At 40.5% G+C, this 16,361-nt stretch overlaps 2 protein-coding genes across 2 annotated transcripts; one reads left to right on the top strand and one right to left on the bottom strand.

The window, feature by feature from the left end:
- Positions 1-896: 896 nt before the first annotated feature.
- ccnb1 (cyclin B1) lies at positions 897-5,594 on the bottom strand. The gene is made up of 9 exons (XM_074617972.1): positions 5,434-5,594; positions 5,039-5,170; positions 3,602-3,709; positions 3,308-3,496; positions 3,066-3,224; positions 2,704-2,940; positions 2,455-2,595; positions 2,134-2,244; positions 897-1,705 (listed from the first exon to the last, which is right to left on the bottom strand). The coding sequence occupies exons 1-9, from the start codon at positions 5,452-5,454 to the stop codon at positions 1,601-1,603; spliced, it is 1,203 nt and encodes a 400-aa protein (XP_074474073.1). The 5' UTR covers positions 5,455-5,594; the 3' UTR covers positions 897-1,600.
- A 2,755-nt stretch (positions 5,595-8,349) lies between these two features.
- On the top strand, positions 8,350-15,902 carry LOC141757009 (AN1-type zinc finger protein 5-like). Its single transcript, XM_074617154.1, has 6 exons — positions 8,350-8,590; positions 12,166-12,350; positions 12,458-12,581; positions 12,817-12,920; positions 13,225-13,353; positions 14,329-15,902. The coding sequence occupies exons 2-6, from the start codon at positions 12,194-12,196 to the stop codon at positions 14,475-14,477; spliced, it is 663 nt and encodes a 220-aa protein (XP_074473255.1). The 5' UTR covers positions 8,350-8,590; positions 12,166-12,193; the 3' UTR covers positions 14,478-15,902.
- The last annotated feature ends 459 nt before the right edge of the window (positions 15,903-16,361 follow it).

The raw sequence follows: 16,361 nt of genomic DNA, 5'->3' as shown, positions 1-16,361 counted from the left end.
CAGACTGTGGGGGGAACAGGTGTTAAATGAGAGGCATGTGTGACCAGGGATAAGTGATGAGTGGAAGATCAGGGTTCCTACAAATTTTCCATTTCAAAATTCAATTTTTTTTCCAGACTTCAGACCATATAGCTAGATGTTTATATAAAATGTTTTTAAAAGCCAGTTGTTGACATGTATGTTACATTCTTATGCTGCCAAATAATTGCCAGAAGATTATAGCTCAAACAAAAAAAACTTATGTAAATTTACACAACTGTATACTTACATCCTCTACAGTAGCAGGATGTTCTTGTATAACTCTTGAAGAAACTAGAAATAAGAGCTACAGTCCATTGACTTTGTGTTGCATGCCATACTTCTTGCCTTGCTTTCGACGACATCAACCTCACTTTTCCCTGCGCTCTCTCACACAGTGGTAACACTGGATGCCTGCTCCGATCGCCATGAAAAACCCTGCTTGTATGATCAATTTTTTTGAAAATTCTGAATATATTTTAGAGAGCAGAATAGGGGCAGACCTGGAAATGACAAATCAAATTCCATACTGCGCAAGAACCCTGAAAGATTCACTGACATGGAACAATAAAGACTATATTGATAGCAGGGGTATCAAAGCACATTGAGTGCAAGTTTCCCCACTTGCAGGAGATGCTCTTTTGTAGACCCAGTCAAAAGCAAGTAACAGCCAGCCAATTTCACCCTGGGGTGAAGTGTTTGCAGCTCAGAGGTAAATATTTCCCCACCTGCATTACCAATTAACTGACCTATAAGATGTCTAGATTGTCTGCACAAGCAGACACATTGAGGCAGACAACTGAAATCTCACAGCGGCAACTTTCTTTAAGCTTAGAGCGACCTCTAGTGATGATAAACATTAATGGCAAGGGAGCAAATTTCTGGTATGAACCATTTAATAGAACTTTAAGTACAAGACATTTAAGAATGTAAAATCATTTAAAAAGTATTGCTGTACATTTTACACACTTCAAGACATTAAGAAACTCCCATTTAACAAAAATTAAAAAAAATTAAAAGCCACACCCATCCACTGGCCCCTTTATATTGGAGACCATTTTAAAGCATGCCACAAGTTTTAGATTTGCAGCCACTTGGAAGTTACTAAGCTATAAAAATAGCTTGACTGGGATATCAATTTGGGACTTGGTCAAAATTGTGTTGTGTAGCAACATTTGTGTTCAAAATATTGTGCTCAGGGTCAAGATTTCAGTCGGCCAAGTAGTGCATTAACGAACGGTGTTAGAAGCGTTGTGAAAATGGTGAATTGGGCTGCATTAGCGTATTCATTGGTAGCCGACTGAACCTCATGTCGAGTAAATATTTCTGATACGGTGTCAGTTCAAGAGCAAGTCAATTTTTCCAAGACTAAACTGCCATTGTGCAGGTTAGAGGGCCAGTTTTCAGATTTAAAACTTGTAGCATGCTTTGAAAAAAAGGGTCAGTAAGAGTATAAACGATCGTCACTTGATTAAAATGCAAACCACCGACAGTCCTTGGCGTGCAGCTCCTTTAGTCACGTTAAAAAGTTTTAAGTTATAACTGTACAAATCCAGCACATTGTGCCAAACGCATTGTCATCTCACTGGGTGAGCTGCTTTGCAAAATCCTTCACGACTGAAGACTTGAGCTGAGGGATGGTGGCAATCCTCATCTGCTTTGAAGTGGAATATTTGCCTTTAATTGCCTGCAAGAAAAGAGAAAGATGGTTAGAAGTATATCAAAATTAAGCTACACTGAAAGCCAAGTTAAGATTAAAGCTCTTTAATTATGTACATTGCGGCTGCAGATCTAGTTTAAACTAGGACTGTCAAACTTCAGTTAGCAACTTGTGATTTTTAAGGGTGTAGCGAGCTCACTTTTAAAGCTAGTGAAGATACTGGCATCATAAAAACCTAAGGAATCCATTGGTACCAACCATGTCATACTAGCTTATTGCAAAGGAGGCTAAATAATGCTCCAAACTTGTGCTAAATTTTGGTGAGGAAAACCTGGCATAGCCATTTTCAAAGGGTCCCTTGACCTCATGTTATGTGAATGAAAATGGGTTCTATGGGTACCCACAAGTCTAAACCAATCATGTAGCAGTTAATGTGCAAGTTCCACTACACTTACCATGTGCTTGGTCAGCCCATCATTCACCTTCACAACATTCTTGGCAATGTGTGCCATCACAGGAAGCAAACTCTCTGCCGTGTAGTCCATGTAGTGCTGCAGTGTCGCATCCTGAGGAGAGACATTTCAGAAGAGTTTGGCCTTCAGACAAGCATTCAAACAGCACAGTCCAGATTAGAGGATTAGGCCTGTTGGTGTCTAAAGATGCCCATCAACCAATATTGCCATACAGCCTCAAAAATCCTGTATCCGTTGAGCGATAATAGTTTGGAATAAAGAAGGCAACACTAGAAGCCACTCGCGACCAGAGGTTAAACTCACCCATTCGCCAGCATCCAAGATCTGGAGGGTAAGAGAGAAAGCAGCACATGCCACCATGGAAGGTGTGAAGTGAACCATCTCGTAGTCGACCATGGTGAGCTCCAGGAGGTATTTTGCCAGGGTGTGTTGCTCAGCAGTCACCTGAGGGGAGAGACAAGGCAGGAATAGAAGTTAGCAGCTGATATTGATTAAAGCTCTCAAATCAATCAACGAAGCCAAGGTCGGCTGGTTTAAGATGCTGCTACAAACCTCGTAAATCTTTGAGGCCCTTCTGAGGAACTGCAGGGGAAGAGGGCGGCCTATCTGGAACTTGAGCACCCGGAGAATGGTCATCTCCATGTCTCTGATCTGGGCGGTGGTGTAGGCCCTGTCTGTCACGTAGGCGAAGTCTGAGATCTCCGGGGGATACATCTCCTCGAATTTGGAAGCAAGGAACATGGCGGTCACGCCGACCAGCTGCAGTTGTTTCTTGGGGACTGGGTGGTCCTGTTGAAAGGGCAATCACATGCAGATTTTAGAAACTGGGGTGGCATATTGATAGGCCAGGATGTTTAGCTATATAGTAGCTGCGGTTCATGCAGAGAAGTAACCGACGGTTTCCAGTCACTCACCTGAAGAAAGCGGTCGATGATTCCCACAGTCATGTACATGGTCTCCTGCAGCAGACGGAACTTGAGGCTCACTTGCACTAGCCAGTCAATGAGAATGGCCCGCATGTTACCAGTCACCTCCTTACCCTGCAGATAAGCAGGTTTGACGTCCTGCTCAACCTTTATAGAGAGAGTAAACTGGTTAAAACCCAAAAGAGGAGAGGGGATGATACCCAGATCAGATAACATTTTTGCTGCCTTGCCTCAAGCTGTCGGAGGTACTTGTAGATGTCTTTCACATATTCGCTGCAGAGCATGGGGTTGTCGTAGTCATCTGCGTCCACGTCCCTGATGGCAGTGTGAAGCATGACATCGGAAAACGCTTGACAGAGGTCAGCAGGCGCACAGCCAGAAGTCTCCATTGGCGTGGGGGATGCTGGTTCAGGGACAACCTGGAATGGTGGAAATCCCAACATGAGGGCAAACAAACAGAAGCACCACACCCGGCAGTCATTTGTGTCTCAATGGCCAGATAGTTGTTGGCCTTTTCAACTCACCTGCACCTCGGGCTCAGGTTTAACAGGAACAACATTTTCTGGTTTTGGTTGTTCAACCTTCTTGGTGGCGACAACTTTGGTCTTCTTAGTGGCCTCTGTCTTCACAGTCTAAAATTAAAAAGATGGATTTAAGTCTCAAGTCAGGGCTGAAATGGTAATACAGTTTGAAGTCTTTTTAAAAAAAAAAAACAGTAAACACTCTGGATTGCACTGTTCGATATTTGCAAACTCCATCATCTATGACAATTAAAGCAGCCTAGATTTTTGAATGCCGGTCAGACAAAACAAGCAGTTAACCCATTACCGTGGGCTCTTTGGCCACGTTAAGAGCATTTTAATCTTTCAGAAGCAAACAAAATGAATATAATCAGTAAATGCTACTCATCACTTATACATCCTGTTAACAGTTCTCATTGAAAATACTGTTAACTAAATTGCAAATTTACATTACCATTTCATATGTACTTAGGTTTATCTTCATTTTAACTGCACTATTATATGCCTTAGATCACCATGTTGCTTCTGCATTTACCTGTGATTTCCCCTTTGTATATACATATCTTATGAGCAATTTTTTTATTGTCAATGACAGCTTTGCTGGAATTGATAAAGGACAAATAAAAGAGCCTTGAACTTAAATGTAAGTGCTTGCTTAGAAGGAGATAAGGTTACTGGTACTGGACTGGAGCATTAACACATTTCTTACCACCCTTTTGCTCCAGGCCTTCTATGGGCACAGCTGTTAACCCAGTTTGCATAATTACTTATATGCAACATGCAGACATGAAAATCCCACAAGATACAAAGAGAAGTCCTTAAAAATCAGTGTATTAAGCCCACAAAGACAGGGCTATAATGTATTAGCATTTTAGCACTATGAATTGACTTTCAGATAACCTTTCATTTCCCATAGATGCTACTCATCACTGTTAACAGTTTTCCCATTGAAAATACTGTTAACTAAATGTTATATGTACTTAAGTTTATCTTTATTTTAACTGCACTATTGCATGCCTTAGATCACCATGTTGCTTTTGCATTTACTTGTGTGATTTCCCCTTTTATATATACACACATCTTATGAGCAATGCTGAAGGAACCTGAGAAAAGACTTTTGCTGGAATTGATAAATGACAAATAAAGAGTCTTGAACTTAAATGTAAGTACTGGACTGGAGCATAACCACCCTTTTGCTCCAGGCCTTCTATGGGCACAGCTGTTAAACCCAGTTTGCATATAAGGATTTTACTTATATGCAGACATGAAAATCCCACAAGATACAAAGAAACATTCAAAATCAGTGTATTAAGCCCACAAGCATTTTTAAGGCAGTGTATTTGCATTGTAGCACTATGAATTGACCTTCATAAAACCTTTTCCCATCGGAAATAACACACTGTAAACTACCAAAATGTCATAATTAAGTCACATTCTTACCTTTTTCTGCACTTCTTTGTTCACTGCGATGTTTCCGATCTCGCCGAGCGCTGCTCGAGGCTTCAGCCCGGTGGTGGTGGAGACCGAGCAGGCCTTCCCACCGAGGTCGGTCCTGGTAGAAGCCAAGCGGTTCTGCAGAGAAAATAACAATAAAAGCATTTAGCGTTAAAGTGATATTGCATGTTATTAATGTATTGCTCAAGTCTTTAAGTCGAATTGCTATTATAGAACGGATGCACGAGCGCAGACCTCACCTCACAGCGACGCACGAGGGCATTTAACATTCCAAACAAATAGAAATTAAATAAAAACACATTTTCTTCTGCACAACTTTCAGGTCATATGTAACAAATGCATTGAAATATATATATGAAAAAAAACTTTAAAGTACGTACTCTGGTTACTCGAAGAGCCATTTCGAAATATGCGTTGCTTCAACAAACAGATGGAGAATCGTAATGGAGAATGATGAGGTGTAAGTTTTTAGTTTCAGCCTCTTGGTTTAAATCCTCGCTTGATGCACGCTGATTGGCTGCGTCTTGAATGCTCCGAGCAGCTGATTGGTTAAACGCATCTGTTTCGAATGCGTTCCCCGGACAACCAGTGGTCACGTGGTTTTTGTTCCTTTCCTTTTCCGGTTACGTCTTGCATTCTATTTTGTTGGTCGTCTCTAGAAGGTAACCCGCGAATTGGGAGAACTCTCGCGAGATGAATACGATTTTGATAGGTCTTCTTGAAGTGAATATCGCGAGAGTTTGCATAGATTTCCCCGATCAGTTTTCGGCAATTTGCGGGATATCTTCTAGACACAATAATTATTTTTTTCACACTTTCTAAGACTGACGTACTTTTAAATTTGTTCTTTATATAATGTAACAAATCAATGAACACGTTTACATGCCGAAAAAACAAAACAAAGAACTGTTATTAAAATAAATAAATAAATCAACAAATACATTATGATGTATTATCACAGGTTAAGTTAGCCAGCAGTACAGTATATAAAGTAAATAAAATTAGCTCCACCTTTACCAGCTGCAACATTAAAGTGATGTACACACGCATCACTAATTATAATTATAAATAAATATAATAAATACAAATATAATATAATAATAATTTAAAATAATGTATATTTTATATTATATATATACATATATATATACATATATATATATATGTATATATATATATATAAATATATTATTCCAAAATGGGCTATTCTGTATAAATGAGTACTTTTACTTTTGATATTTTAAATATATTTTGATGCTAATACTTTTGTATTTTTTTCTTAAGTACGACTTTGAATGCAGGACTTTTACTTGTAACAAAGTATTTTTACACTGTAGTATTGCTGCTTTAACTCTTTTAATGTTACTTTGACATCCATGGGGAGATACAGGTAACAGGTCAAAGAACAAAGGTTAGACATAGCAATCAAAGCCAAACAGTGAAAGTACAGAAGTACTCTGGGAGGAGCTGGAGATTAGGAGGAACATGTGAGGGCAACACATCCTCTCTCAAACTTGTTTACTTGGATCTACAGACATGTCGACCCTTCCTGATTACATAAACATTGATTGATAAAGCAACAGTGATTTCGAAGCTATGGTGCTGCCTACTTGTGGTGGAAAGAAGTGGGTTTAACTGTTCTGTAATAGCCTGAAATCTTTTGTGGCTGTACTCCAACAACACACCACTGCCTTCCAATCAGAGGATCACAATTTCCGTGACGTCCAACCGGAAAGAGACTGTAAGGCAGGATCTAATCATTGAACTGTACTATAGCTTGCTAAGACTGCACAGGGGGGTATAGATATATTATTCTGTTGGCTTCCAGCACAGAAGTGGCAACTGTGAATCTCGTTGTATTTAATACAATGAAAATAAAGCTTTCTATTCTCTATTCTATTCTATGTTACACCCTCTTGTACAGTAGGTGGCGGTATGCAGCTTAAAGTTGGTTGCGATCCCCCAGAAACTGAGGGAAGAAGAAGGAGAGGAGAGGAGCGAGGACGCAATATTACAATAGGGAATCTGCTAGGAAAGACATCTAAGAAAGTACACAATCTTCTTATTAATTACTGAAGGGCAACAGGAATAATGGAGATAATTTGATTATTAATATTATTGTTATTATTATTAATAATTTTAATTTTAATTTTATTTAAAGGGACTATTTGTAACTTTCAGAAATGCTTCTTAACAGCGACACCTGTGGCCGTGAAATCAACGAAAGTCAGCGTCGGGCTCGCGCTTGCTCGCTCTCAATATACCTGAACGAGCATCACTCAAAACAGCGAGGCGACACACGTCAGCTAAAAGCACAATATCACTCTATATTTCAGCTGCTTGGCAGTAATGTTAGCTGACCAGACGAAGGTCTCTCCATGAACATGATTTAGATCTGATCCTAGTGTTGGCTTTTCCTGCCTAAGTGCAGGCTGAAGCAGCGGGGCTCTCCAGCGTGTCTCCTCTGCTCTCTCCGCCCGCAGCCGGAGAGAGCAGAGGAGACACCGGCACCCGGTCGGTAACGAGAAGACAACGTAACTCTCTGCACAGCTCGGTCACTTCACAAGACACGGGAAACCTCTGTTGGTCTGGAGGAGCTCCAGCAGTTATTTCTGCACAAACGTCACCTGTGCATTCACTAGATATTCTCACAGCTGAACTAACTCTTCTGCAGTGTGGAGTGAGCGTGCGTTCACGTCTGGAGGTGGAGCGAGCTGAGCTGTCTGAGTGAAGGCGAGCAGGCAGAGGAGGAGGGTACAGCGGCTACACGCGAATGCGCATATGCGAGCGCGCATGTGTGACGACCCGCTACATTTATACGCTTACAAAGTTACAAATAGTCCCTTTAAAAATGTTATTTTATTTTATTTTATTTTATTTTATTTTATTTTATTTTATTTTATTTTATTTATTTATTTTTTTTTTCCCTGCGAATCTACTGATCCACACTTCAGTCCAATAGGTGAACGTGCATATGCGAGCGCGCATGTGTGACGACCCGCTACATTTATACGCTTACAAAGTTACAAATAGTCCCTTTAAAAATTTAATTTAATTTAATTTAATTTAATTAAATTTTTTTATTTTGTTTTATTTTATTTTATTTAATTCAAAGAAATATATATATATTTTTTTAATTTTATTTAATTTTATTTATTTTTTCCTGCCAATCTACTGATCCACACTCCAGTCCAGTAGGTGGCGGTAATGCACCTATAAGCTGGTTTGCCAATCGCCAATAAACACCACAGAAGAAGGAGCGAGAGAGGACGCAAACTCACCACGTAAAACAAAACAGATGCCTCCACAAATCAGCGACCAGAGGACGTCAACTAGTTTAGTGTTAGTGCTCCCAGGCGGAGAGAGGAGTCTATACACTTTGTGTGAAAAGAAGACTGATAAGAAGAAGAAGCATTCATATAAACGACTTTACCTAGACGGCCCTAGTGATAGTTAGCTCCAAGATAAAGTTAGTTTGTTCCTTCAAATCGAAAAGGAGTTTAAAGGAAGACCAACATTTCTCAGAAGACACAGAAGGTGAGTTAGTGAAACTAGCTGCTAGCATGAGTCTTTGGGGAAGTTTCTGAATAGTGAACAGTTAACAGATCTTGAAGTAGCTGAAAGTGATAAACCTTGATGCTTTATTTAAACTAAACTAGAGAGGATTAAAAGAAATGTTGTAACACGTGTCTCTAAAAACTTTTCTGAGGTTGTAAAAGCTACAGTTAGCTACTAAACTATTAACACCATAGCTTTATTATGAATGTGTTTATGTATGTGTTATAACACCAACCTGTCAGCTATCTAATAATAAAGATTATCTGTATTTAACTCATGTTAATCTAGCTAGAAATAACACCAGCTATCTATAAGCAAGTTAGCTACACAAATGTTTGATTATTTGATGCTTAACTGTTTTTACACTTATTTCCTATTATGATACTTAAAAAGACACTTTATTATGTAAAGTTATTGTCAAGATACTTTGTTGGTCTGTGGTGGGAACAAAAACAAACAAAGGCAACAACAGTGCTAACAGTGTTTCTGATTTGAGCTAACAGCTAGCTTGCATGCTAACATTAGCCAGATCACGACAAGGCCTATTGAAGGAGGTTAAGAAGACACGTCATATCTGTTTGGGGTATAACGCATGCGCAGTAGAATCTTAACGATATTGAGCCAATCGAACGCAGCTTCAGTCACACTGCGCATGCGCAATACCCCACACTCCTTGACCTCCTTCTATAGGCCTTGGATCACGAGAATCTTGCTCACACGGTTGTTGTGGCTAACTATAGTTACAGAACGATTACACTAGACCTTAAAGCACTAAACTTACATTTTTGTCTTGTCTTTTAAACTGTTATAACTCGACTCAGAGGTGATACTGTTTCACGCTGCCAGGTTGCCATGTTAGCAGAGCTTTTGTTGAAAGAAAGCCATTAGCTTTGCTAGCATGACTCAGTGGATTTGTAGTAGAAGTGACATGGCTGGCTGTGGCCTGGGTGTTTTGTCAGGAAGCAACATAAGACTGCAGTCGAGATAGATGGTATTGATTGCTTAAAACCATTAAACCACCCTAACATTGAGTGCATCTATAGTAGATGTGGTGTTATTGAGTTTCACGTTGGCATGTTACCCCCTAATTTAGCCTAGATCTTCAGTTCAGTTCAGACAACTTTATTTATCCCCAAGGGGGCAATTCATTTGTAGCATTCCCAGTCCATAAATCCATACATACAACAGACAACCAATAATTAGTTAAGTCAAAGGAAACATATTAAAGGCATGGGGCAGTTGGAGGGACAAGTTACAATAAGAACCATATAAATACATAGGATTAAAGCAATAAAAGCCAAAAAAATAAGAAACAATATATGAGAACAACATATCTTAAAGTTCCTCTAAATAACAGTCATTTAAAATAGGGTATTGTCTGTGTTCAGCAGCTTAACAGCAGAAGGGATAAAGGGCTTGAAGTAACGATTTGTTCTCCTTAAGGGCACATTATGACGTCAGCCTGATCTGATCTTTAGGGTCAGTGAGTGATTTGGGTCTTTTGTCTCTGGGATTAAACGTGCTTGACTCTTTATGTGATCTACAGGTGTTGAATCTGTCCCCACGAGTCCCCATACCCAACACAGTATTGATTGCTTAAAACGACCCCTCCCTTCCCCTCCCCCTCCCCCCCATTGAGTGCATCTACAGTAGAGATGGTGTTATTGAGCCTAAGGGCGAGTTTAACGTTAGCATGTTACGCCCTAACTTAGCCTAGATCTTTGGGGTCAGTGAGTGATTTTGGGCTTTTGTCTCGGTGATTAAATGTGCTCGACTCTTTATATGATCTACAGGTGTTGAGCTGAATTTTGTACCCATGTCAGAATCTGTCCCCAAGAGTTCCCATACCCAACACAGTCTTGGCAGCCTCTGTCTTCATCATGTGTTTCCTCCCTTGGGTTAGAGAGCTGATTGCATCTTTGATAGGGAAACCTACTATGACAAGGATACACATCTTTTGGCTTGATCTCTGTTTACATGGCCTTTTGAGGTTGTCTATAAATAGATGTGTTTTCACAGCCTCACTGTATTGAGGTAACTCAGGACACTCTGAGATCAAAGTGTCACATTGCACCCCTGTGACAGTGGAAAGCCATCATACACAGGTCCATGTGAGCCTGTAGCTGCACGGAGCACTGCAGTCTGCAGGCACACACACGTGAAGGTGTAGTGACGACAGTTTTGAGGGAGAGAAGGAGGCCTCAGATGTAATTCACCACAATCTGAACTTTGTGATGTGAATACTTCCCTTTTTGGTTCCCCCCCATGTTTTACCAATGATTATATATAGCCTTCCTTTCAACTGATCTCCACACAACTTCCTTAAATGTAATTATGAGACTGATGCATAGTACTTAAGTAAGTACTTGAGTAACTTTGGCTAGAGAAGAGGGGACTCATAGTCGCTGTTTTCTAACTTGGAGTTGAGAGTAATTATGTCAATATTAGCTAAACCTTCTGGTTTTTATATCTACATGTTTCCCCCCCTCATGCTTATTCATGACAAAATAGGTACGCTTTTATAGTCAAAATGTAAACTCCTCATACTAGTAAAAAAAAAATGTTGTATCCTCCTGCAGATATAATTGCTGAGTTTCAGTGCTGATACTAAAACAATTGGTAAATAATGTTTTAAGACTTTGACGAGTATAAATGTGTTTTTACAAACCCTTATTCAACAAAAGAAGTCAACGTTCTCAAAAGTTGAGTGTTGTCTAAACACCAGCAGCCGAACTAAGAGTTTTGCCCAAAGAAAATAGTCTAAAATTGACAAAATGATCTAAACACAAAGTCCACGTACTAGCTTCTCCAGGGCTTTAAACCACATCTCACAGTCTGCATCAGTGAAGATCAAGAAGGCTGTTTGCATACAATGCAAAAGACGACCTGTGAAACAGGATAGGTTACAAATCCCCCAACTGTTATCTTGTGACTGATGTTCCACACTCAAGTCATCTGACGGCACCCGAGTCGTCTCATTCGCTGATGAAGACTGTGAGATGTGAGTTAAAGCTCCAAAAAAAGCTGATAAGCAGATTATTTTGTCACACATACTGATACCAAAGTCAAGAATGAACTTCCGTGCTGTAGACTATAAATCTGACCAGGCACTCAATGTTAACTTTATGTTCCATTTTCGAAAATCTGTGCGACACATTGGTAGTACCAATAAAAAGTGTTGAAAGGTATTGAGGTGGGATACCCAGCCCCCGCCACGTGTCACGGCTCAAGTCAAATGATTATCAGGTTTTATTGTCTTGTTTTTTCGTTTGACTACTGAGGGAACAACTAATCGGAGAAAGTGGTGATCAATGTTTGTCTGCTCTTTTACAATATTGTTTGACGACCTCTTCTTCAATACAGCATGATGTTCATTTAGTAAATTATGGGCCTATTTAGAGTAAAATAGACGATAAATATATTGATAATATTGCCTGACTCGATACTTGGGTATTTATATTATTAATAACAGAGTTTTATTTATCATTTCTTTAGGCTAGGTGTTTTCCCCCAACACTCATCAATCCAACATGTGTCTTTTTTTGTGTCTTCAGGTCAGCTCACCAGGCGGCAGACATCACTATGGCCCAGGAAACCAATCAGAGCCCAATTCCTACACTCTGTGCTAATGGCTGTGGTTTCTATGGCAACCCTAGGACTAATGGCATGTGCTCTGTGTGCCACAAGGAGCACCTGTCAAGACAGAACAATGGTGGAGTTAGTACCTTGAGTGTTGTGGGTAAGACTTGCTGTGTTTGTCACACGTTTTTTTTTTTGTTTCCTTGTGCACATTGGACAAAACTCCCGACCTCTGTATCCGACAATAACGCGTGGTGACATTTTCAGGCAACAGCAGTGGCCCCTTAGCAGAGGCTTCTGCCATCCAGAGGTTAGAGGCCACCTTGAATAATGCTGCAGCTGCTGCAGTCGCTCGTGCAGAGGTGGCAGCTGAGGCCAACGAGGCTCTCAGGTGAGGGCATCCACCAGCGTGTAATACTGTATACTGCCTTCAAACAAAGCTTGTAGAATGCCACATCAGTGGGTCATTCATGTGGACTCTTTGTCGTAAACAAAACACTTAAAGGCACCATTATACCTGAAACAGTACATCCTTTGTTGAGAGAGCGTCTCGTCCGCAGACAAAGACATGGAAAATATGGTTATGCAATTCTTTTTATTAATTCTGTCCTATTTATTCTTCGCAGCGGGGTTTCAACTGCCAATTCTGTAACACAACAGATGACTGAGATGAGTCTCTCCTGTGAGGAGAGAGGAGCATCAGGGGGCAAAGTAGAGCTCACAGAGCCAGGTGGGTTGAATTAAGAGGGTAGTTCCATCAGTGTGATGAAGTACCTTGATTTGACTGATTAAATTCACATGATTGGCTGAAGACATGTTATTTAATTTATAAACTCCACAAATGTACCGCAACAATGTACTGTATATTAATTGGGGTTGTCAATCGATTCAAATATTTAATCAAGATTAATCACATGATTGTTGAAGAATTTAATAGAAGTACTTTCTTTTCTCATAATAGTGTGTAACACCTCTGTCTAGTTTAGTAAGGCAAATACTTTACTGAGAGAAGTGTTTTTCTTGTGCGTCTCCAGTGTTGACTCAGCCCACATCCTCGGCCTCTCATCCTTCCACTGCTGGCAGTGACCAGTCCAAAGCCCCAGAGCCCCTCAAACCCAAGAAGGCTCGCTGCTTTATGTGCCGCAAAAAGGTTGGCCTTACAGGTAAGTCGGTGATCAGCGTCATTTCTTAATAGAAAATGTCACCACCAGTCACAGGATTGTTCTTCTGGGTCACGGTCAAGCTGAAAACTTTAGCTTCCTTTAGTTTAAATATGATAATTTAGTTATTTTATAACTGTGAGTGTTGTTGGGTGTTCAAACTGGAACCATTTCTGTGGGTGGACAATGAGATTACAGCTGCGTTTCTGGCTGAGAATGCCAATACAATCTGGTCAAACCAGAGCCATTTCTGCCATTTTATCATGTAGTTTACAGCAGAATGCGAGTAGTGAATAAACTTTCATTTTTGCAATGGCTGATTTAAGAAAAAACGTCAGTAATCCATCACAAACTTCTGCAGCAAATGTAAAAGGGAAACATCTTGCTTGAGGCAACAAAGAGCCAAAAAGGAGAACGACAGAAAGCCTTGGAGGTAGCCGAGTGGTTACAGCACATGCTACGTAATCGCAATGTTCTCTCTTGTTCGCTCTTGCGTCCGATGTCTTAAGCCACCCGCGCATGATCAGCAGTAAAATCGCTCTGCGCTGGCTGTGCCATTGTTTTCCTATGGGGAGAGCGGTGCCGCCTAACTAGGCCGAAGCACTACCCGTGGTGTGGTGCACGGCTCGAAATTGCCAGCGAGCGCTGTGCTTAAAGTTCAAATTATTTCAACTTTGACCTTGGTTGCCGCTGACCTTATATGACCCTGATGTTTTACCTGCGGCCTCTGCAAGGCTCTGTGCCCTACCTCGCAGTGAGTGAAGAGCAAATGTCTTATGTAAAGACAGCTTAAGTGTTACTCCAAAATATTGATATACTGTAAACCTCAACTAGTCAGTCATTTTAAACGATGGTGAGTTTTTAAGGTTAACATCGTGTCGCATGTGTGCCTGAATGTTTAGCGTTAGGGATGTTTGGCCTGTTTTGAGCACTTGTTGTTGATTTGACTCGAGTCTGTCCTCTGTTTTGGCATTGCAGGTTTTGACTGCCGCTGTGGGAATCTGTTCTGTGGACTTCACCGTTACTCCGATAAGCATAACTGTCCGTACGACTACAAAGCCGAGGCTGCTGACAAGATTCGCAAAGAAAACCCCGTGTGTGTCGCTGACAAGATCCAGAGAATATGAAGAGGACTCTCAGTTTGACTTTGAACACTGGGAGCGATCGGCTTAAAAAAAAAAAAAAAAGAAATGGACTCGAGCCCAACCTTCTTCCTGAAGGACCTGTTTTTTTCCCCTAGTTTGTTACAAATTCAAGACTTTCCCCCCAGTGCATGAAAGTTCACGTATATTTTTCAGCGTTCATTGTTGTTTTTGTGTGAGTTTAACACTTTTGGAAGGTTGTATGTGAGGATGGGGGACGTGACTGAGGGAGAGTGCTGAAGATGCCGTTTTAGAAGATGCTGTTGATGGCCACGCAGGCTGTTTTGTGATCCTCCCGAGATCACTTGAACTCTGCCTGAAAAAAGCTCGGACACTTGGGCCTGTTTGGACTCTCAGACTTTTACTGCTGTTGGCTGATGGCGCCATCTCAGCCGTGCTTGCTCTCTGCTGGCTTGAGTAGCAAAATGGTTATTGTCTTTTTCAGTTCTTGGCCTCCGCTTAACTCTGTGAGGTCAGAGTTTAACCCTCCGGTCTTGTCAGACTTTGCGTCCTGGTAAGTTTTTATCAACCTGAAATGCTTCTCTGTGCCGCTGGAATCTCATCCACTTTCCCCCACCCCATCAACACACAGCTCAGACATATTGCTAAAGAGACTTTGAAAAAGAGACTTTGTTGCTAGCCCTCTCTTGCTGGCTGGCTCATATTCCTTCCCTCCTGCTGTGTGTCCGGCACTGGAAACACAACATAGTTTGACAGATTATTTCAGTTAATTCTTCTGTTGATCATCGGCTGAATGCTGTGACCCGCTCTGCGCCCGGGATCTGGATAGCAGGCACGTCGACATCCTGCTTTTTAGGTCTTTAAAATCATCCACTGAAGTCACATGACGATACAAGTCACCTGACTGTTTAACGTTTGTTTCCGTTGTTTTGTTTTCCAAAAAAAAATTGGTGTGTATGCCGTGTGATGTTGTATGACAAGTAGCCTAAACTTGTATTAAATTTTGCCTTTGGAAGGGTTTAGCTCCACTAATATTTTCATCTTTTACTTCACTATTGAATGTTTTCCTTTTATTTTTAATGTGAGCTGACGAATTCACAACGTTGGGGAGTGTTAGACGGTTGCATATTGTGTATCAAACACAAGTGTGTGTGTGTGTGTGTGTGTTTGTGGGAGTAAATGTGGACGGCGGGTGTATGATTATCGTATGAGGCGAAGTGGTTGCGTGCCGCGGTGACTTAGACCTGTGGTCGTACGTAGGTTTATTAATCATTTTCCGTATTTTGATTTTTGGTCTGGCTGCTTAATCTGTGTGTTTTTTTGTTTTTTATCCTTTTAGTTATGCAAGTTTGTACAAACATCTTTATTTATATACTGCAGTGCGCGTAATCTTCCAATAATAAAGAATTAATTGTATGATGTAAATAAATTATGTTCACAAATATAAAATCATGGCTCTTCATTTTAATATGTCAATGTTGTCCAGTTCAGTCTTGAATGCAAATAGATAACTTGGCCTTTTATTTCTGAACTTTTAACCTCTTCTATATGGTTTTACTTTATACTAGGGCTGTCAAGCGATTCAAATATTTAATCGTGATTAGTCGCACATTTTGTATCTGCTCAAAAAATTTACCTTAAAGGGAGATTTGTCAAGTGTTTAATACTCTTATCAACATGGGAGTGGGCAAATATGCTTGCTTTATGCAAATGTATGTATATATTATTGGAAATCAATTAAACATTAATGTTTGCATCTCGCGCTGTCATGAGCACGAGCGTCTCGTCCATGAGTAGACAAGTTGGAGGGTGTTGTTCGGAACAAAGAAAATAGTTCCTACATGAAACGGCTCACAAGAAGGTCTGGATTATCTTGAATAACCGGGTCCTGATTTCTGGAAAGAGACA

This window comes from Sebastes fasciatus, chromosome 19, assembly GCF_043250625.1.
Source record: "Sebastes fasciatus isolate fSebFas1 chromosome 19, fSebFas1.pri, whole genome shotgun sequence".
Lineage (NCBI taxonomy): Eukaryota > Metazoa > Chordata > Actinopteri > Perciformes > Sebastidae > Sebastes > Sebastes fasciatus.
This window is presented reverse-complemented; position numbering and strand designations above follow the sequence as displayed.